General features: G+C 35.9%; 2 protein-coding genes across 3 annotated transcripts; both read left to right on the top strand.

Moving 5' to 3' along the window:
• Positions 1-85: 85 nt before the first annotated feature.
• On the top strand, positions 86-7,744 carry LOC111663269 (lipopolysaccharide-induced tumor necrosis factor-alpha factor homolog). Of its 2 annotated transcripts, none has more exons than XM_087176931.1 (6): positions 86-373; positions 1,317-1,406; positions 3,538-3,694; positions 5,057-5,152; positions 5,290-5,497; positions 5,675-7,744. In XM_087176931.1, the coding sequence occupies exons 3-6, from the start codon at positions 3,556-3,558 to the stop codon at positions 5,778-5,780; spliced, it is 549 nt and encodes a 182-aa protein (XP_087033057.1). In that variant the 5' UTR covers positions 86-373; positions 1,317-1,406; positions 3,538-3,555; the 3' UTR covers positions 5,781-7,744. The 2 variants fall into 2 exon arrangements, with proteins under 2 accessions (XP_087033057.1, XP_023273170.2); XM_023417402.2 differs by having other exon boundaries at positions 1,317-2,167.
• A 275-nt stretch (positions 7,745-8,019) lies between these two features.
• Positions 8,020-14,249, top strand: LOC111663267 (protein disulfide-isomerase). Its single transcript, XM_023417399.2, has 11 exons — positions 8,020-8,334; positions 8,523-8,723; positions 9,128-9,252; positions 9,342-9,479; positions 9,946-10,053; positions 10,748-10,873; positions 12,192-12,389; positions 12,485-12,605; positions 13,335-13,516; positions 13,806-13,895; positions 14,008-14,249. Exons 1-11 carry the CDS (start codon positions 8,154-8,156, stop codon positions 14,089-14,091), a joined length of 1,554 nt encoding a protein of 517 aa, XP_023273167.1. The 5' UTR covers positions 8,020-8,153; the 3' UTR covers positions 14,092-14,249.
• The last annotated feature ends 9,072 nt before the right edge of the window (positions 14,250-23,321 follow it).

Here is a 23,321-nt window from a genome sequence, read left to right as displayed (position 1 = left end):
GTTAATACTTGATTTGATTCAAAACTCTTTTTTCTATAAATATTTAAATGTCTCATGAAGCAGTTAAAGCCATTTATAGGTTAGAAAAGTAGTTAAAAATCCTGCACCATATCGTTACAGTACAAGATGCATTTATCAGTCAACATGTTGAGAGAAGAGTCTCAAAGAAAGAAAGAAAGAAAGAAAGAAAGAACGGAAGGAAGGAAGAACGGAAGGAAGAAAGCAGATTGAAAGATAGAAACAGTCATGTTTTTCATTCCTGAGTGACATCGTGAAGACAGACGGACATAAATAACGATGGACTACATTTCCTAAGAACATATTGTGGAACATACCGAGATGAGAAGACACAGTAGATAGAAATAACACCAAGGTACCAGCTGATAAGACTGAGTGTCTCTCTTCTCTGTGAGGACGTACTGAAGCACAGCATGCTAACGCGCTTACAGTGATCATGCTACTGTGTTAATGTTTAGACGGTTCAGTATAACGCTTACCTTCTTAGTTTATATATTCCTTATAATATTCCTCTGCGCACCACGAATGTCTGAGAGGAAAAATCTGATGTTAATCCAGCCAGCAGTTGGTATTATGATGTGATATTTCAATCAAAATGTTTTGGTGGCATTAGATGAAAAGTCAGGGGATCACCAAGGTCATCAGGACTTATTGTCTGTGATTTAATGCCAGTCCATCAAGCAGATGTTGACATATGTTTATATATTGCTAATAAGTACTAAAGAGGGTTGTGGGGGTTATTATACCACAGATATGTCTATTATTTTGTCCACCCCACTTCCATAACTGAGCGTAGGCTAAATAACAAAAACACTATGATTTAAAATGCAAACTGAAAAAATAAACTGAACATTAAAAACCTTGTGATTTATTGTGTATTATTGGGTGCACAGCTTCTACTGTGCATACATAGTGATTACTGCATATTCATACTGCATCACATCATGTCTGCAGATTTGTCAGCTGCACATTCATGCTGCTGATCTCCCATTCTTCTACATCCCAAAGGTTTTATGTTGGATTTAGATGGTGTTTTGGGGACGACAGTCATGCTGGATGTAGCCGTTAGAAGATGGTAGATTGTGGCCATAGATGGAAGCACATGGTCAGCAACAATACTCAAGACAGGCTGTGACATTCAAACCATGATTGATTGGTATTAAGTGCCCAAAGTGTGTCAGTTCATGTCGTTGACGCCAAATTCTGACACTTCCATCCGCGTACGTGCCTCATTATACTGTCCAGTTGTGGTGAGTCTGTGCCCACTGCAGCCTCACGTTTCTGTTCTTGTCTGACAGGAGTGGACGTGGTCTTCTGCTGTTGTAGCTCATCCGCCTCAAGGTTTGACGTGTTGTTCATTCTGAGATGCTTTTCCACCCACCACAGTTGTAAGTAGCTGTTATCTGAGTTACCGTAACCTTTGTGTCATTCTCCTCTGACCTTTCTTATCAACAAGATGTTTCTGCCCACAGAGCTGCTGCTCACTGGATGTTTTTTTGTTTGTTTGTTTGTTTTTCACACCTTACTGAGTAAAAACTCTAGAGACTGACTCCCAGGAGATCATACCACATGTCAAAGTCACTGAGATCACATTTATCTCCACTCTGGTGTTTGATGTGAACATTAACTGAAGCTCCTGACCTGTATCTGCCTGAGTGTATACATTGCATTGCTGCCACGTGATTGGCTGATTGGAGACCTGTGTGAATAAGCAGGTGTACAGTTGTTGCTGTTGTTTTTATGCTGATTTATTTGTTTGAATCTTTTAACCTCGATTTAAAAGCCTAACAGGGGAGTCGAGACTGCGAATCTATACATTAAATCTGTTGCATTACTTGTCTGTATGTAACAATGTTTATCTGTGAGGTACCTTTTCACAAATAGATAGATGCATAAACTGCAAAGTATATTATGTTTTGGTCATGGCACTGAAAATGAGCTGCCAGAGAATGAGTTTGCATGTAGGAAGCAGGTAAGATTGTAAACTCCTGTGAGGGAAACAGGTAAAGAGGGTTGGTCTGCGCTCTGTGGGAAACAAAATGTTTCAAATTCCAGAGGAAAACGGGTTCAACAGGCTGTGATGTCACGGCTGTCACCAACATGGTACGTGTTTCCTCCTGGCAGCCGAGCTTCCTTGTTTGTCCATAAGGTAAGACCACTGCTCGACAATATCTCACACATCACACCCTTTAATTGGCGAGGGACGACATGTGTTACTCTTTGCAGGCGGTATTTGGGGTTTGTGTGTGGTGGAGGCCGGTTTGTGCCCGTTTGGATCAGATACCAGGGCTTGGATGTATGTTGTTTACATAAGAGTAACGTCCCATGTGAGCCACAATGACTTGGCTGCATTCAGCAGGCGTGTTTAATGACTGATACAGCTGGTGTTCGGTGACATGTTGGCATGAAAACACTTCTTGTGAAGTGGAGGAGCACGATTTAGGATTATTTGTGTGTTTAGTGATACATACTGTATTGACTGTGTTGTTTTGAACTCATGCTAAGTGTTTAACTGGCCATCTGAACTGTAATAAGCTGACAGTGAGTGTGTGACATATTTAAAATGGTAAATATATTAAAAAATAATTTTGAATATATGTAAACCCTAAATCTATTCTTTTGATATGTATGTTTATTTTGTGCTCTGGACAGTAAACAGCCCAAATGTTTGGATCGATTAACTTTGATAATGAAATATGTGCCGTCACACACTGTGTAAAGTAGTACAGGAGCTCTACTTTGTCTTTCTACTAGTACAGTAGGCTACACTTCATTTACACCACTCACTGGAAAATGTTATGTCATGAAGAAAGCAATTTCCATCAGCAACTGAATACAGATTTTCATAAAACTACATAATGTGATGAATGGACAATCACGTGGCAGATTATTTTCATTCAAGTTAGTGCAGTAGTTCTGTGGCTCAGGACAAAAACATCCTGTAGTACATATTTGTCATATCATGCAGTGTTAAACCGCTATGCATAGGCCTTTTTTTTTATTATGTAATTTTAGCATCTTTGAAATTGAAACGTGTTTCTCTCATTCCCGGTATGTGACTGTTATGACACTGACATTTTTGATACTATCGCAGATGTTTGAATCTGACACAGAGGCGCTTGGTCATGCAGCTGGATCTAAATCAGTGTTTCCAAATCTTTCTTGCTTGGGAAACCTTAAACATGAGCCGTGAGCATTTTGACCAAAGAGCGATTTTTCCTTCTCAGATTCAGAAGCCATGACGAGTTTTTACCTATCAATCAACTTCATACAAATTGAACTAAACAGAAAAAAAGACTTAATCAAATCTTTGCCTTTGAAAGAGCACCAGTTCTCCTCGGTACCCGTGTCTCAGTGTCGTCTGTCTCTTCATGTGTTCAGGGTATTCCATGAAAAAAGCCTTTAATTTAGAAGAACCAAATGAACTTTAGCTTTGTGTTCAGAAGGCACATGTTTAAACTGCTCTCTGTGCGTGTCAATGACATCTGACTTCATCTTCATCCTCCTTTTTCTCACCAGCGTCCTGTTTCACTCCTGATGGAGCCTCCTTCGTATGAAGAGGCCAGTCTCCACCCTCCAACTCTGACCACAGAAGGATTAAACATCCCACCTCCCCCTTCCTACGACGCCTCCCTCTCCTCTCCCGCAACGCCTCCCCCCACCTATGGAGAAGCAGGTGAGATAACAGCTCATTGCTCTCTCTTTCCCCATTTCCCCATTTCCCCTCACGGCTCATCAGCCACCGATGAGAATCCATCCACACTAAGAGAGGAGTCATCTTTTTCTCTCTGATTTGGCCCTTTGTCCACATAAATCCATCAGGGAGGCTTTCTGCAAACAATATACGGAATGGAAAAATCTGAAAATGCTTGTTTCGTCTTTTAGTGTAGATTAAAAAACAGAGTTTTTACAAAACAATGAGGTGAGCCTGCACAGACAGTAAGTAAAGAAGCCAGCTTCATCGCCTCTAATGTCCTCCACAATCACTAATTTAAATGTCAGTACAGCTGATTCCACCGTGTAGCTGTTGTCATTAACTGTATTTATGTTCAGTTTGTCAGATGACTTCATAAAATAGAGATTTTTTTGACACCTCCATGTACAAAATACTGTTCACCTGCATTACAGGTCGCTGTCTCTATTTTGACAACTGAAACAGAACTATTTGTAAAGGACGACAATAAATTTTGAATCTGACCAAATTAAAGTACTTATTGGTGAATCCCATTATAGGTGATTACAGTGAGCAGGAGGAGCCAAAAAGGATTTTTAAAGAGTTGAAATTGAGCGAAATAAGCAGGTTGTCTGTCCCACTTCTGACTACATGCTTACTGATGTTGTTGTTTTGTAATTTATCAACTTGAAAGAGGAATGACAAGGAAAACATTTAGCTGTTTGCTGTTGTTAATAGGATGGAGATCTTTAGGGAAACATGCATGAAGCACCAGTGAGGGCACACATCATTTTGCATCCACATTTGCATTTTCAGGTTGTTTTTTGTAGAGACATCTGTCCACAGTTTAACACCTGAAAAACTTCAAACTGGCCAAATCTCCTCTTCCCCGCGCTCTTTTCAGGTGCCAAACAACAAAATTGTGCATCACAGCACAACATCTGGTAAGCAGTGGGACAGACATCTGGTTGGCCATATCATTATTTCACGGTAGCAGTGTTTCCTTGACATAATCAACATAAATACATACAGGTTCATGTCAACAGTTCTGCTGTGTATGTGTCTGTTCTGTATACAGGCATTTAAAATGAATGATCTCAGAGAAAGTTAAAGGTGAGTAAAGGTTGTACTCTTTAACTTTACTGGTCCCCCGTACTCGATCCTCCCTGGGCAGCTTATGTTATTGTTTTTAAAAATCTCTGTTTTCCTCGTCCGCAGTGAAACGCAAAGCCAGCGTTCTGACATTCATACATTCTGCAGGCGATTTGGGTAAAGCCCAAGTTTGGGGTCTACGCATAGAGAAAAACGTGTGTTTACAAATCTAAGTAAAGTAGCCTGAGTTAAGTTTTTTTTTTCTTTTACTAGTTACAATCCAGCCGGATCCATTTCCACCCTCTGTGCCAGCTGCTGTGACCTCACCTCCCCAAAACACTGACAACGTAATCCATCCACATACACAAGGTATAAGGACTATGATGTAATTGTTGCTCTCAATAACAAATATAATCCAAATGAGCAGGTGAGAATATTATTTCTTTTGCTTCCCTCCTTGTCCTTACTTCCCTCTGATATCTCCCTGCGTCCTCCCTGTGAACCAGTCGGTGTAAGGTCGGCTCTCAACGGCAGACAAACTCAGCCAGTAGTAGTTGTGACCCAGCCGACGCCTGTTCCTATCTTAGTGACATGTCTGAGAGACAGCCCTGCTTTGGTCTGCTGCCCACACTGCCACCACACTGTCACCACTAAAGTCATATACCTGCCTGGGAGGGCTGCCTGGTGTCTGTGTGTACTTCTCACATTGATGGGGTGAGACACGCTAATACACACACACGCGCACACACACACACACACAGTAGCCTATTTAATGTCAGAGTGTTACAGCCCAACAAAACTTAAACTATGTATTCTGCGTGTGTGCGTGTGTGTGTGTGTGTGTGTGTGTGTGTGTGTGCGCGTGTGTGTGTGTGTGTGTGTGCGTTTCAGGTTGATCTGTGGTTTCTGTCTGATCCCATTCATGGTACGTGGACTACAAGATGCACATCACTCCTGCCCACGGTGTGGAAACCATCTGCACGTATACACAAGATGACGCCGTCAGGATGGATAATCCTCCTGCTGTCCTCAGTCCACCCAAAATCTTCCAACACTCTACTGTGTTTGTCACATCGTGGGTAAATAGTTTGTCATGAGCTAGGAATGTGCGCAGCTCACTCTACAAGCTACAGGGGGAAACAGAGTGTATTTAAGTGATTATAAGTGTTTAATATATAACAGAGTACATACTGAGCGTAAGGATGGAAGGAGGAGAAGTGGATTATGAGAAGATTTGAGAAGTTTCTGTGAATATTTTCACAGAATATTTTTTCTGCTGTAGATACTTGATACACATTTACTTAAAATATTGAATTTTTAATTGTGAATTTCATCTCCGTAGTTTACAGTTTTGAACATTTTAAGACATTCTTCAGAAGCACACAAGCATTTGTAACATATGTAGTATGAAACTAAGCAAAGACACTTTTTGCACTTTTTGATCTTTTGTACGGATTTATTATAAGGGTGGGTGGGGTTTTAATTTGAGACTGAGAGGACACTTATCACAAACAAGATGATGTCCAGTCCAGGGACTTAATTTGTCGTTCTGTTTTTGTTTTTCATGCATTGTAATGATTATTAGTTTCCATATTTAAATAAGCAAATAAAATCTTTGTTATTTCTCTTTTTCTTCTACAGATATAGCTAATGCTAATGTTTACTGACTGCAATGACATGGGGGAAACTTGTCCAGGTATGAATGCCAGACATGTTTTTCTTTGTTAAACCAAACAAAGCCTATTAGAAAACTGCACACCCATGCTAACCCCACACAGGTGGTTTGAGTTATTCTGATTAGACCTCTGCTCAGGACTGGATGTGGGTGTGCACAGACAAATTACACCATTAACACTCTTGGTAGCAGCCTACATGGGAGTGAGCTGAGGTAATTCCAGCATAAAGCTCCACCCAGCTTCAATCTGAGCACGTCTCATCAGACAGTGAGTGAAAACACCTGTGTGGTTGTGCAGAGTCGTCAAGGTACAATCTGTGATCCAAATGTTCAGAAATATTTTGTCCCAAGAGCAAAACAAAATAAAAAATTACAAAATGAAATCACAGTGATTGGACCCTGCAGCTTCTCAAACTCATTGACAGAACTTTTAATACAGACACAGGACAAGTAAATTCCGCACACACCGTAGAAGGCTTATATCTTGAATTGTAATTTTATTATGAAAACAGTTATGAATTATGAATTATTATCACAAGAAACAAAAAATGGTGTTAAAAAGTTTTTACTGTGATGAACACCGACTGTACAATTTTAACCCTGTCATTGAAGCTGATTATATTCTATATTTTTTAGTTTTTCAAATTTACTTCCATGTCATAAATTTGCCTTTTTGTCTTTGCATTACTTTTAAAATTACTTTTCAAAGATAAAATGTTATTATAGATGTTACACAGAGAGAGACAGTGTGTGCGTAGATCTTTACAAATGTGTGTCTTGTTGAGAAGATACCAGATTCATGAACTCTATCTGTCTGTTAAATATGAACCGTAACCCATTGACAGAGCCAGGCTAGCAGTCTCAATGCTAAGCTAACCGTCTCCTATCAGTAGCTTCTAATTTACCAGACAGATAATGCATGAGAGTATGGTATCAATCTTCTCACCTAACTGTGGGCGAGAAAACAAATAAGCTTATCTCTCAAAATGTTGAACTATGCCTTCAATAGTTCCTTTACTGTGATTAAACCTGCTGTGAATTCCTGGTGTGGAAAACAGGCCGAAGGTTGAAGATGAAGCATATAGTATAGTGCCTGTACTGCTGAGTCTCTTAACTACAATGCAATGACCCATTAATTAATGTTCTTTACCCGTCGCTGTAATGACACACCATGCCGTTTTTTTTTTTTGTTAAATCAAAATGTGTTATGTGTTAAACATGTTATTATTTATCATTCTATCATGATCTATCAGGAAATAAAAAGGGGTCTTGGTTACTCTGACAAAGCTGTGCACTTGTATTTTTCTAACATGTGCACCAGTGGGTGAATTATGCTGCTTATGTTGCATATGTGTATGTGTTTCATGAGTGTTTGCATTCGTTTGTGCTTCCATTTTGACCTTGTTGAGACTAGCAGTGTTAGGCAAAGGGCATTTAGATATTAGTGATATACTTGATATGAACAGCAGCCAATAGCAGAGATACAGCAGGGCTTAGATAGGAAAGTTAATCAGCTACAGACTGGTGGGTCTAGTCGGCAGATAACAAAAGCATTCACAACTACCAGCTCAGCACTGATACACACACATATACACACACATACACACATATCAGACCTTCCTTTCACCACTCCCTTCATACCTTCCCGTCAAGCTTGTTCCAGTGTTCAATTTGTCAGATTGTGGGTGAACCGTCATGAGGAGACTGTTGCTGCTGGGGGTGACGGCCTTCTGTCTCTGTGTGTTTGTCGCCGCTGACACACAGCAAGACCGACAGGGAGAAAAATCTCTCCCCGAGAAAGATGGAGTTTTGCAGCTGAAAAAGGGAAATTTCAACAGGGCACTGAGAAAATACAAGCAGCTCCTGGTGCATTTCTGTAAGTTACACACCAAGGCTCGTTTATTAAAAATGACAACATTAGAGTGATTAAATGGTTTGTGAGTGTCTCCGGGCTGCCTCAAAGCCAAACAACCACCTCACACTGCAGCATATTCATGACATTCCTTATTTATACTACCTTATTTATTCATACTTACTGTGTGTGTTTGTTTCCATTCTGTGTAGATGCTCCTCTCTCTGGAGAAGGAAATCGTGTATCAGCAGCTTTCGAAGGTGCTGCTGCAAAGCTTCAGGAGTCAGAGGTCAAACTGGCAGTCGTTGATGTGACAAAGGAAAAAGACCTGGCTAAAGATCTCAATGCCACAGGTCCCCCGACAATCAGGCTGTACCTCGCTGGAGATAAACAAAACCCTGTACCCTGCCCTTGTACGTGCAAGTGACAACTGGTATATCGTTTACACAATTGTAACTGTGATTTATTATTTGCTAAAGAGCTAAAAAACCCTAAAGTTAAAGTCATCTGGTTTCTGACAGTTGGAATTTGTCAAGCTATTTAAATGTCTGGGGTTGTCCACTGGTATTTTCCTAAATGTATTTCATTCTGAAAAAGAGAAAGAAGAGACAGATTTCTTCACATTTAGAGAGAGCAAGGCTAGCGTTTTCCTCTGGCTTTATGCTAAGCTAAACTGATCGTCTCTGGCTCCACAGATAACAGACAGACGTAAATTCTTTGGAGGAAAACCAATATGAAATGTTTTAACTGAGCTGTTGAATATTATTTTGGTTGGATTAAATATTGAAAGTGAAAAGTATTTGTTTATGTGATTCAGTTCCTCAGAGCTCAGCCTCCATCTTGACCTGGCTGAAGCGGCGGGCAGGGTCTGCCGCTGATCTCATCACAGATCTTAGCCAATCAGAAGCCTCAGATGAGCTGACAGTGGTTGGATTTTTTAAGGTGAAAACCAGCTATTTGATGCGCCTTTCCTCTCCCTATTTTTGTGACTTTGTACAACAATATGTGTGTGTGTGTGTGTGTGTGTGTAGGAGCTGGACCAAGAGTATGCCCAGATATTCTACTCTGCAGCTGTCGACCTACCTGATGTTAACTTCGTTGTGACACAGAACAATGAAGTTATCAGTAAATATGGCCTCACACATGATGTTGTCCTGCTGCTCAAAAAGGTACTTTACACACACACACACACACACACACACACACACACACACACACACACACACACACACACACACACAAATATGAACCTTTGAAAGTAGTAATACAGTAGAAAGACTATGGTAGCAATAGAAAACACACAGGAAGATGTAAAACTATTGATCATCTGAATAATAATATAGAGTAATATAGAGTTCTGCAACTAATGATTATTTTCATTCTTGATTTATCTCCCAATTATTTTAATTATTAAAAAGGCATTCAGAGTTTGTTAAAGGCCGCGGGAAAGTTTCATGAGACACATACATGACTGTATCAAGTCGTTCAAGACTAGTAGTTCATTGCACTCATACCTGTGTATTATCATCTGTCTGTTTGCCTGTGTGTGTGTGTGTGTGTGTGTGTGTGTGTGTGTGTGTGTGTGTGTGTGTGTGTGTGCGTGTGTGTGCATGTGCATGTGCGTGTCTGCTGCAGTCTAAACTCATCCAGGCTTATAAAATGATGCCTCAGACATCTAAAGAGGAGCTGATCGTCTTTATCACTGTCTACCAGATGGACCCAGCCACTGAGTACACCGGAAAGGTTGAGTAATAGATCCACACACACACTGTAACTGCTCTGCTGCAGGGCAATGATACTTTTATGCTTTTTTGTGTTTAAATTCACTGGGATCGTTTGACTAGGAATTTTCATTCACTCTTTCTTGCAGATCTGAGTTCTGAGATATAGTTAGGCTGCTACCCACATAATTTTAAATGCTGTTCAAGTCAGGGAACTGTGACTGTTGTTCCAAAAGCTTGTGTTACTTGAAGTAGTTCACTGGATTTTGCTGTATGAATTTGCTCATTGTCCTGTCGTAGAAGCGATTTTTTTTTTTTCAGTTTCAGTTTCTTGACTGACTGCAGGACATTTGCATCCAGAATCATTTCTGATGTTTAGTGGAATTCATTCTTCCCTCCATCTGCGTAAAGTTTCCTGTGCCACTGGCTGCTCCAGTATTTACATCCCCATGCTTAAAGGTTACTGAGTGCTGATTTAGTAGGGTTCCCAAACTTTTTTATATTCACAATGATTGACTGATATTATATTCATATTTCATATTTTAATGAAATAAGAAGTAACAGTGCCAGTCTTTCTCTTACTTTCACTATGTAGAGAACCACGATAGCAGTAAACACAAGACATATAGATTCATGCGCTGTGTATGATTTATAATATCTTTATATGCAGTCTATGATGTGAAGTGAGTATATGAATGTTATTCCATCTCTTTCAGACAGCCACTCAGATCTTAGCCTCACCTGTGTTAAACCACGCCCTCCTGTTTGTTAACAAAAGCTCTGCAGACTTCGAAGAGATCCACTCTGCCTTTAACAATGCTGCAGAGGCATTCAGATTGAAGGTATACACACACACACACATTCACACACACACACACACACACACACACACACACATACACACACACGTACACAGCACTGCAGCACATATATTATTAGAATAATTTTACTCCAAGCCGTTCTAGTACTTCACCTCTGTGTGTGTGTGTGTGTGTGTGTGTGTGTGTGTGTGTGTGTGTGTGTGTGTGTGTGTGCGTGTGTGTGCATGTGCATGTGCGTGTCTGCTGCAGTCTAAACTCATCCAGGCTTATAAAATGATGCCTCAGACATCTAAAGAGGAGCTGATCGTCTTTATCACTGTCTACCAGATGGACCCAGCCACTGAGTACACCGGAAAGGTTGAGTAATAGATCCACACACACACTGTAACTGCTCTGCTGCAGGGCAATGATACTTTTATGCTTTTTTGTGTTTAAATTCACTGGGATCGTTTGACTAGGAATTTTCATTCACTCTTTCTTGCAGATCTGAGTTCTGAGATATAGTTAGGCTGCTACCCACATAATTTTAAATGCTGTTCAAGTCAGGGAACTGTGACTGTTGTTCCAAAAGCTTGTGTTACTTGAAGTAGTTCACTGGATTTTGCTGTATGAATTTGCTCATTGTCCTGTCGTAGAAGCGATTTTTTTTTTTTCAGTTTCAGTTTCTTGACTGACTGCAAGACATTTGCATCCAGAATCATTTCTGATGTTTAGTGGAATTCATTCTTCCCTCTATCTGCGCAAAGTTTCCTGTGCCACTGGCTGCTCCAGTATTTACATCCCCATGCTTAAAGGTTACTGAGTGCTGATTTACTAGGGTTCCCAAACTTTTTTATATTCACAATGATTGATTGATGATTTTTTTTCTTCATATTTTAATGAAATAAGAAGTAACAGTGCCAGTCTTTCTCTTACTGTCACTATGTAGAGAACCACGATAGCAGTAAACACAAGACATATAGATTCATGCGCTGTGTATGATTTATAATATCTTTATATGTAGTCTATGATGTGAAGTGAGTATATGAATGTTATTCCATCTCTTTCAGACAGCCACTCAGATCTTAGCCTCACCTGTGTTAAACCACGCCCTCCTGTTTGTTAACAAAAGCTCTGTAGACTTTGAAGAGATCCACTCTGCCTTTAACAATGCTGCAGAGGCATTCAGATTGAAGGTATACACACACACACACACACACACACCACACACACACACACACACACACACGTACACAGCACTGCAGCACATATAGTTTTAGAATAATTTTACCCCAAGCCGTTCTAGTACTTCACCTCTGTGTGTGTGTGTGTGTGTGTGTGTGTGTGTTTGTATGGTCAGATTTTGTTTGTGTGGGTGAACGTGGATGAGCCTCGTAATGGCAGGCTGATGGAATACTTCCGAGTACGAGATTTTGAGGCTCCTCTCATCCGATTGGTCAACCTGACAGACCATGTGACCTATCACCTGCCCTCTGACACTCTGGATGTAGGGAACATAAAACAATTCTGTCAGTCCTACCTGGAGGGCAAAGCTAAGGTAACTTTACACTTTCACCCAGATACAAAACACAAGCTGGGATGACAGATCGTCCTGATGTGTGTAATGTGTTTCTGTGCATGTTGATGTTACAGCCTAAGATGCAGAGTGAGCCGATACCTCAGGGATGGGACAAAAAGCCGGTGAAGGAGCTGGTGGGAATGACTCTGGAGAAAGTTGCCTTTAACCCCGACAAGACAGTTTTTGTCCTGTTCTGTACGTAAACACATTTTCCAAATACAGTCTGACCAGTGAGCATGGATTTGTTCATTTACAGGTGAAAACGAATTTGTTTTAATGCTGAGCTTCCATTTAGCCATAGTTTCAACATCATTTTGAAGACTGTATTTTAGAGTAAAACAGGTTAGAACTTGTGGTTTCAGTCACAAATTATGTTTAAACAAGGGTTAAATGTAGCCTAGATGTCTAAACGATGTTCACTCTTCAGCCAAACTGGTGACTACATGTAATTTAGAAATCAACAAATCCATTCTTACTTGGTAGTTCAACCGCTCTCAGTTCTCAGGCTATATTCTGTCTTCCTGCAGTTGTTTATTTTGTGTCCTCATTGCTTTCTAGCCTCGTTTTTAATATTTTCTCCTTGTTGTTACTTGTACTCACTAACATGATTGTAGACACTGAGGATATGTCCAGCCTGTTTTATTGGCTTTATTGGTATCACCCAGAATTATCACCCAGCTCTGCAGTTCCCCTCGGCGGAGAGCCTTAGTGTCTGATTGTTTTGCTCTAACAGCCTGCAACTGCTTTCATTAACACCACTCCAGAAGCAAAAGGCAGAAAAGCTACCTGTCCATCACCAAAAAACAATGTTAGCTCTATCTGGTGAACACACAGGAGCATGTAAGAACCTGTGCTAAAAGAAGAGTAAATATTAATTAATTAATTTGTAATTTGTACTATTTGTACTTATTGTTTGTACTTCAGATCTGCCCTACAGTCAAGAGTCCCGCGCTCTGTTCCCGCTGTGGGAGGAACTGGCCGAGGCCTTAAAGGAGCGAGGGGACGTGGTTGTCGCTCGCATCGATGCCTCAGCCAATGACATTAACATGTCGATGAAGGGATCTTACCCATCACTCTGCCTGTTTCCTGCTCTGTATGCTGAAAGGGTATGAAGCATCCCTGGAGCAATTATGTGTTTGTGTCTTAACTTAGCTTAACCATTTATCATCAACAAAATCCAAGTACTGTTAATGATATAGCTGTTTAAAAACTTTTATGCTATAACATTATATTAATGAGGATGCATATAAAATGCGATATATTTAACTGTGTGGTATTCACTAAGAAATGTCAATGACAAGCTGAAAAATATTGGATTACATGCGTTATCTTTACTTTGTGTGACAAATCTATAGAGGTTGTTAATGTTCAGTATGTGATCTGCATTTCCATCAGATGCTGGTTTACACTGGAAAAAGGAAGTTGAAGGACCTGGTAAAGTTTGTAGATAAAGAGATGGGAAAAGCCAAAAAAGACAGAGTTAAGGTAAATCATCTTTCTCACTAGTGCTCCGGTTTGAGCTTGATGTGACTGTGTATGTTTGATGTCTTCCATTTTCTCTGTGTTAAAAATAAACTTCTTTCCTTTGCGTCTCCAGGAGGATGAAGACAGGAGGAAGTACATCGAGACCATAAAAGCTGAAGAGGCCAAAAAAGCCAACCAAACCAAAGACGAGCTTTAATGCAATAACAAAGAAAGTAGTGTGTGTGTGTGTGTGTGTGTGTGTGTGTGTCATACCTTTTAGTCACTCCTTTCCAAACATGGATCTGGTTTTATCTACTCAACCAACATTCAACACCTGTCCAATCAAATCCAATAAAGTCTTCAGTTAAAAACTCTGATATTTACAAGGTTTTTCATTTATTTAAGCTCAGTGAGCTTCTGTATTTGTCATGTTGATCATAGGAATTCAAAGTTGAAGCAGACCTGATGATGAATTCAACTAAAAATTCTGAAGTAAGAATGAACATCAGAGAGCCTGATTGATGCATCGGCATGGTAACAAAGATTTAATGTATTTGAGAGACCTGAGAGAGCTCTGACAAGTTTATGGTGTGGAATATCCTATTCAGTAGCTATATATATCTTGGTCACAATTATTTGGATATTGTATAAAATCTAACTTGAGGGATTTTCTTTATGTTCTGTGTTTACATTTCAAGATGAGATATAATTTTCAGAACTTTTCAGAAGTCATACATATAAATAATAAGCTTAAAAAGTTTGTATTGGTTATGCTCTAATGACAACACCTTCAATAGAAAACTAATTGTCATAGCAAAACATCATGCTTCACCTGAGACAAAAATAGAAATGACAAAAAAACTTCAGGAGATTCAATACAATACAATATTCAAATAAATGATTGCACTACTATGCAGGACTATGGCTATTGTTGAGGACACTGTGGTCATTTCCTTAGTATTTCTTTATCTATTTCTTTTTTCTGGAGTTTGTGGGGTTTAGCTACCCTTAAAAAAAAAATCACAAAAAAATAACATACATTTTATATTGTATTATCTATTATAAAAAAAATATGTGATGGATATCTTAAAAGCTTATAACAGAATTGTTTGACTTAACTTGAAGGCCAATAATAATGTAGTAAATATATGCTCTTGACACATATGGTAAAATCACTCTTGATATAGGGACACATATGTCATATATATGTCATAAGTATACTTAGTCATCATATAGTAAGGCATAAAGAGTCAGAAAAAAGTCATGGTATGGTAAGACATAAAAATTCGACAAAATGTGATAGTATAGTCAGACAAAAAAGGTCATAAAAAGGTCAGTATATTAAGGCATGAAAACTTTATAATATAGTAAGGCATAAAAAGTCAAAAAAGTCATGGTACTTTGTTATGGCATAAAATGTAATAAAAAATGTCATAATATAGTAAGGCATGAAAAGTCATAAAACCGTGATAGTAGTAAGTCATGAAAACGTCATAGCATAGTAAGGCATAAAAACATCATAAAAACGTCATACTATATTGAGGCATACAAAGTCATAAAAACGTCAGAGTGTAATGAGTCATAACAAGACAAAAATGTCATAATATAATAAAAGAAAAAACATCTTTGGAACCTCAGGTCCTTTGACGTCTGCAGTGAAATGCTGCACATGTTTTATCAGTCAGTGGTGGCCAGTGTACTATTTTATGCTGCAATCTGCTGAGGCAGCAGCATGTCTGACATGAGCACTCACATGAAGGAGACTGGACAAGCTGGTCAAAAAGGCTGGGTCTGTGCTTGGCAGGAGTCTGGACTCACTCATTACTGTTGTGGAGAGATGCATGCAATCTAAGATGGAGGCCATCTTGGACAATACCAACCATCCTCTCTGAAACATTCTGGCAGGACAGAGAAGCAGCTACAGCAGCAAATGTCTCATCTCACTGAGCTGCAGAACAGCAAGGTTCAGGAGATCCTTTGTGCCCACTGCCATCAGGCTATAGAACAACTCAGCCAAAGGGAGTGGACTAATCTAGTTATTATTGTTTTTTATTAACTGTTTTTATTATTATCAACAATGAGCTAATGGACGCATGAATTTCCCCTAAGGGATAAATTAAGTTTCTATCTATTATCTATCTATCTATCTATCTATCTATCTATCTATCTATCTATCTATCTATCTATCTATCTATCTATCTATCTAGCTATCTAAAGCAAAAATGTCATAAAAATGTCATTGTATAGTAAATCATGAAAACATAATAAGGTATAAGTACAAGTATAATAAGGCATAAATAGTAATTAAAAATTCATAATATAGTAAGGCATAATAAGTCATAAAAAAGTGATACTATAGTAAGGCATATATGAATGCATAAAGAGTTTTCAAAAAACTCATAGTATAGTAGGGCATAAAAATTCATAAAAATGTAAAATAAAAACATTATAAAATAATTGGCATGAAAATGTCAAAAACGGTCACAGTATTTCATGCCATAAAAAGTCATAGTATAGTTATAAAAAGAATATCAATAAACATAATAGTACAGTATGACATAAGAATGTGACATAAAAATGTCATATTATATTAAGACATAAAAATGTCAAACAACATCATAATATACTATGGCTTAAAAATACAATAGTATGTCATAAAAATGTCAAAAAACGTCATACTATAGTATGGCATAAAATTCTGAAAAAACGTGATAATATAGTAAGATATTAAAAAGTCAAAAAACATCATATTATATTAAGGCATAAAAATGTCAAGAAGCGTCATAAGATAGTATGTCATAAAATTCTCAATAAAATAATATGGCATAAAATTGTCATAGTATAGTATGACGTAAAATTGTCAAGGGTTTAGTAAGGCATAAAAATGTCAAAAAAAATTCTCAAAAGATGTCATAGTATAGTATGGCATAAAATTCTCAAAAAAAGTCATACTATAGTATACCATAAAATTGTCATAGTATAGTAAACCATAAAAATGTCAAAAAATGTAAACTATATTATTGCATAAAATCCAGAAAAAATGTGATAATATAGTAAGATATTAAAAATCAAAAAACGTCATAGTATAGTAAGGCATAAAAATGTCAAAAAGTGTCATAATATAGTATGTCATAAAATTCTCGAAAGACGTCATAGTATAATATGGCATTAAATTCTCTTATAACATACTATATATACTTAAATTTTTTCAACATTTCCATGCCTCAATACACTATGAAGCTTTCATTTCTCACGATACTTTGATGTCTTACTCATTTAATATATGATAAAGGCATAGATTTCTCAAAAAACATCACATGGCATAAAAATGTCAAAAAACGTCATAGTATATTATTGCATAAAAATTTCGAAAAACATCATAGTATAGCCTGGCATGTAAAGTCATAGTACAGTAAGGCATAAAAATGTCAAAAAAACGTCATAGTATAGTATGGCATAAAAATGACAAAAAACGTCATAGTATATTATGGCATTAAAATGTCAAAAAACATCATAGTATAGCCTGGCATAAAAAGTCATAGTATAGTATGGCATAAAAAGTCATAGTACATTAAGGCATAAAAATGCCAAAAAACGTCATAGTATATTACGGCGTAAAAATGCCAAAAAACGTCATAGTATAGTATGGCGTAAAAATGTCAAAAAAACGTCATAGTATATTATGGTATAAAAATGTCAAAAAACATCATAGTATAGCCTGGCATAAAAAGTCATAGTACAGTAAGGCACAAAAATGTCAAAAAACGTCATAGTATAGTATGGCATAAAAAGTTAAAAAAAGGTCATAGTATAGTATGGCATAAAAGTGTCAAAAAAAGGTCATAGTACATTATGGCATTAAAATGTCAAAAAACATCATAGTATAGCCTGGCATAAAAAGTCATAGTATAGTATGGCATAAAAAGTCATAGTACAGTAAGGCACAAAAATGTCAAAAAACGTCATAGTATAGCCTGGCATAAAAAGTCATCGTATAGTATGGCATAAAAAGTCATAGTATATTATTGCATAAAAATATCAAAAAACATCATAGTATGGCCTGGCATATAAATTCATAGTACAGTAAGGCACAAAAATGTCAAAAAAAGTCATAGTATAGTATGGCATAAAATTCTCGAAAGACGTCATAGTATAATATGGCATTAAATTCTCTTATAACATACTATATATACTTAAATTTTTTCAACATTTCCATGCCTCAATACACTATGAAGCTTTCATTTCTCACGATACTTTGATGTCTTACTCAATTAATATATGATAAAGGCATAGATTTCTCAAAAAACATCACATGGCATAAAAATGTCAAAAAACGTCATAGTATATTATTGCATAAAAATGTCGAAAAACATCATAGCATAGCCTGGCATAAAAAGTCATAGTACAGTAAGGCATAAAAATGCCAAAAAACATCATAGTATATTATGGCATAAGAAGTTAAAAAAATGTCATAGTATATTATGGCATAAAAATGTCAAAAACACATCATAGTATGGCCTGGCATAAAAAGTCATAGTACAGTAAGGCATAAAAATGTCAAAAAACGTCATAGTATAGTATGGCATAAAAGTGTCAAAAAAACGTCAAAGTACATTATGGCATTAAAATGTCAAAAAACATCATAGTATAGCCTGGCATAAAAAGTCATAGTACAGTAAGGCACAAAAATGTCAAAAAACGTCATAGTATAGTATAGCATAAAAAGTTAAAAAAAAACGTCATAGTATATTATGGCATAAAAATGTCAAAAAACATCATAGTATAACCTGGCATAAAAAGTCATAGTATAGTATGGCATAAAAAGTCATAGTACATTAAGGCATAAAAATGCCAAAAAACATCATAGTATATTATGGCGTTAAAATGCCAAAAAACATCATAGTATAGTCTGGCATAAAAAGTCATAGTACAGTAAGGCATAAAAATGTCAAAAAACGTCATAGTATAGTATAACATAAAAATGCCAAAAAACGTCATAGTATATTATGGCGTAAAAATGTCAAAAAAACGTCATAGTATATTATGGCATAAAAATGTCAAAAAACATCCTAGTATAGCCTGGCATAAAAAAGTCATAGTACGGTAAGGCATAAAAATGCCAAAAAACATCATAGTATATTATGGCGTAAAAATGCCAAAAAACGTCATAGTATAGTATGGCAGAAAAATGTCAAAAAAACGTCATAGTATATTATGGCATAAAAATGTCAAAAAACATCATAGTATAGCCTGGCATAAAAAGTCATAGTACAGTAAGGCATAAAAATGCCAAAAAAACATCATAGTATATTATGGCATAAAAATGCCAAAAAACGTCATAGTATAGTATGGCGTAAAAATGTCAAAAAAACGTCATAGTATATTATGGCACAAAAATGTCAAAAAACGTCATAGTATAGTATGGCATAAAAAGTTAAAAAAACGTCATAGTATATTATGGCATAAAAATGTCAAAAAACATCATAGTATAGCCTGGCATAAAAAGTCATAGTACAGTAAGGCATAAAAATGTCAAAAAACGTCATATTATAGTATGGCATAAAAGTGTCAAAAAAACGTCATAGTACATTATGGCATTAAAATGTCAAAAAACATCATAGTATAGCCTGGCATAAAAAGTCATAGTACAGTAAGGCACAAAAATGTGAAAAAACGTCATAGTATAGTATAACATAAAAATGCCAAAAAACGTCATAGTATAGTATGGCGTAAAAATGTCAAAAAAACGTCATAGTATATTATGAAACAAAAATGTCAAAAAACGTCATAGTATAGTATGGCATAAAAATGTCAAAAAACGTCATAGTATATTATGGCATAAAAATGTCAAAAAACATCATAGTATAGCCTGGCATAAAACGTCATAGTATAGTATGGCGTAAAAATGTCAAAAAAACGTCATAGTATATTATGGCATAAAAATGTCAAAAAACATCATAGTATAGCCTGGCATAAAAAGTCATAGTACAGTAAGGCACAAAAATGTGAAAAAACGTCATAGTATATTATGGCATAAAAATGTCAAAAAACGTCATAGTATAGTATAACATAAAAATGCCAAAAAACGTCATAGTATAGTATGGCGTAAAAATGTCAAAAAAACGTCATAGTATATTATGGCACAAAAATGTCAAAAAACGTCATAGTATAGTATGGCATAAAAAGTTAAAAAAACGTCATAGTATATTATGGCATAAAAATGTCAAAAAACATCATAGTATGGCCTGGCATAAAAAGTCATAGTACAGTAAGGTACAAAAATGTGAAAAAACGTCATAGTATATTATGGCATAAAAATGTCAAAAAACGTCATAGTATGGTATAACATAAAAAGTTCAAAAAACGTCATAGTATAGAAAGGCATAAAAAGTTAAAAAAAAAAAAGGCATTGTATAGTATGGCATAAAAAGATCAAAAACATCATAGTATAGTATGGCATAAAAATGTCAAAAAATGTCATAGTATAGTATAACATAAAAATGCCAAAAAACGTCATAGTATATTATGGCACAAAAATGTCAAAAAACGTCATAGTATAGTATAACATAAAAAGTTAAAAAACGTCAGAGTATGGTATGACATAAAAATGTCAAAGAATGTCATATTATATTATGGCATAAAAAGTTCAAAACGTCATAGTATAGCAAGGCATAAATTTCTCAAAAAACATCATAGTATAGTCTGGCATTAAAAAGTCATAGTACAGTAGGGCATAAAAATGTCAAAAAACGTCATAGTATATTATGGCATAAAAATGTAAAAAAACATCATAATATAGCCTGGAATAAAAAGTCATAGTATAGTAAGGCATAAAAATGTCAAAAGACGTCATAGTATAGTATAATCATAAAAAGTTCAAAAACGTCATAGTATAGTATGACATAAAAAGTAAAAAAAAACGTCATACTATAGTATGGCATAAAATGTTCAAAAACGGCATAGTATAGCCTGGCATAAAAAGTCATAGTACAGTAAGGCCCAAAAATGTAAAAAAACATCATGGTATATTATGGCATAAAAATGTCAAAAAAACATCATAGTATAGCCTGGCATAAAAAGTCATAGTGCAGTAAGGCATAAAAATGTGAAAAAACGTCATGGTATAGTATGTCATAAAAAGTTTAAAAATGTCACAGTATAGTATGGCATAAAAAGTTCAAAAAACGTCATAGTATAGAATGGCATAAAAAGTTTTTAAAAAAAAAGGCATTGTATAGTATGGCATAAAAAGGTCAAAAACATCATAGTATAGTATGGCATAAAAATGTCAAAACACATCATAGTATAGTATGACAAAAAAATTTCAAAAAAACGTCATAGTATATGATTGCATAAAAATGTCGAAAAACATCATAGTATAGCCTGGCATAAAAAGTCATAGTACAGTAAGGCATAAAAAAGTCAAAAAACAAATTATATATAGTATGTTATAAAATTCTCAAAAAACGTCATAGTATAGTATGGCATAATATTCTCAAAAACATCCTAAGGCATGAAAGTGTCAGTCACAGTTGTCAATTAATCTATTGTGCATGTCCTTCCACATGATAACACGCTCGGTCACAGGTAGATCATGCAAACTCCACAAAATGGCGCCGGGGATGGGATTCGAACTTACGATCTTGTGCTTTTGAAGCATCAGTTTAAACCACTATACTATTCCGTATCAACATGTATCACTTTGTTTTAAATGACCTATACATCAAAGTATCGTGAGAACTGAACGCTCCATAGTATATTCAGGCATGGAAATGTAAAAAAAAATCATAAAAGTATATATAATATGTTATAAAATTCTCAAAAAACGTCATAGAGTACTATGGCATAAAAAGTTCGAAAACGTTATAGTATAGTATTGCATAAAAATGTCAAAAACATCATAGTGTAGTATGGCATAAAAGTGTCAAAAAAACGTCATAGTATATTATGGCATAAAATTTCAAAAAACGTCATAATATAGTATGACAAAAAAATGAAATAGTATATTATGGTATAAAAATGTCAAAAAACATCATAGTATAGCCTGGCATAAAAAGTCATACTGCAGTACGGCATAAAAATGTCGAAAAAACGTCATAGTATATTATGGCATAAAAATGTCAAAAAACATCATAGTATATTATGGCATAAAAATGTCAGAAAAACATCATAGTATAGCCTGGCATAAAAAGTCATAGTACAGCAAGGCACAAAAATGTAAAAAAAACGTCATAATATAGTATGGCATAAAAAGTAAAAAAAAACGTCATAGTATATTATGGTATAAAAATGTCAAAAAACATCATAGTATAGCCTGGCATATAAAGTCATAGTACAGTAAGGCACAAAAATGTCAAAAAACATCATAGTATAGTATGGCATAAAAAGTTCAAAAACGTCATAGTAAAGTAAGGCATAAATTTCTCAAAAAACATCATAGTATAGTATAGCATAAAAAGTTTTAAAAAAACCTCAGTGTTTTGTATGGCATAAAGATTTTATTTTAAAATGTCATCGTATGGAAAGGCATAAATTTCTCAAAAAACATCACAGTATAGTATGGCATAAAAATGTAAAAAAAACGTCATAGTATATTATGGCATAAAAATGTCAAAAAACATCATAGTATAGCCTGGCATAAAAAGTCATAGTATAGTATGGCATAAAAAGTCATAGTACATTAAGGCATAAAAATGCCAAAAAACATCATAGTATAGCCTGGCATAAAAAGTCATAGTACAGTAAGGCATAAAAATGTGAAAAAACGGCATGGTATTGTATGTCATAAAAAGTTCAAAAATGTCATAGTATAGTATGGCATAAAAAGTTTGAAAACGTCATAGTATAGTATGGCATAAAAATGTCGAAAGACATCATAGTATAGCCTGGTATGTAAAGTCATAGTACGGTAAGGCATAAAAATATCAAAAAACATCATAGTACAGTATGGCATAAAAATGTCAAAAAACGTCATAGTATATTATGGTATAAAAATGTCAAAAAACATCATAGTATAGCCTGGCATATAAAGTCATAGTACAGTAAGGCACAAAAATGTCAAAAAACAAATTATATATAGTATGTTATAAAATTCCCAAAAAATGTCATAGTATAGTATAGCATAAAATTCTCAAAAGCATCATAAGGAATAAAAGTGTCAATCGCAGTTGTCAATTAACCTATTGTGTAACCACATGATGACCCACCGTTCACAGGTATATCATGCAAACTCCACAAACAGGCACCAAGGCTGGGATTCGAACTCACGAACTTCTGCTTTTGAAGCATCAGTTTTAACCACTATACTACACTGTACCTACACGTATTGCTTTATTTGAAATGATCAACTCATCAAAGTATCGTGAGAACTGAGTTCTCCATAGTGTATTGAGGCATGGAAATGTTGAAAAAATCATAAAAGTATATATAGTATGATATAAAATTCTC

Source organism: Seriola lalandi, unplaced genomic scaffold (genome assembly GCF_002814215.2).
Source record: "Seriola lalandi dorsalis isolate HSWRI2012SDOR001 ecotype SW California unplaced genomic scaffold, Sedor1 jcf7180002054574, whole genome shotgun sequence".
NCBI classification, from domain to species: domain Eukaryota; kingdom Metazoa; phylum Chordata; class Actinopteri; order Carangiformes; family Carangidae; genus Seriola; species Seriola lalandi.
This window is presented reverse-complemented; position numbering and strand designations above follow the sequence as displayed.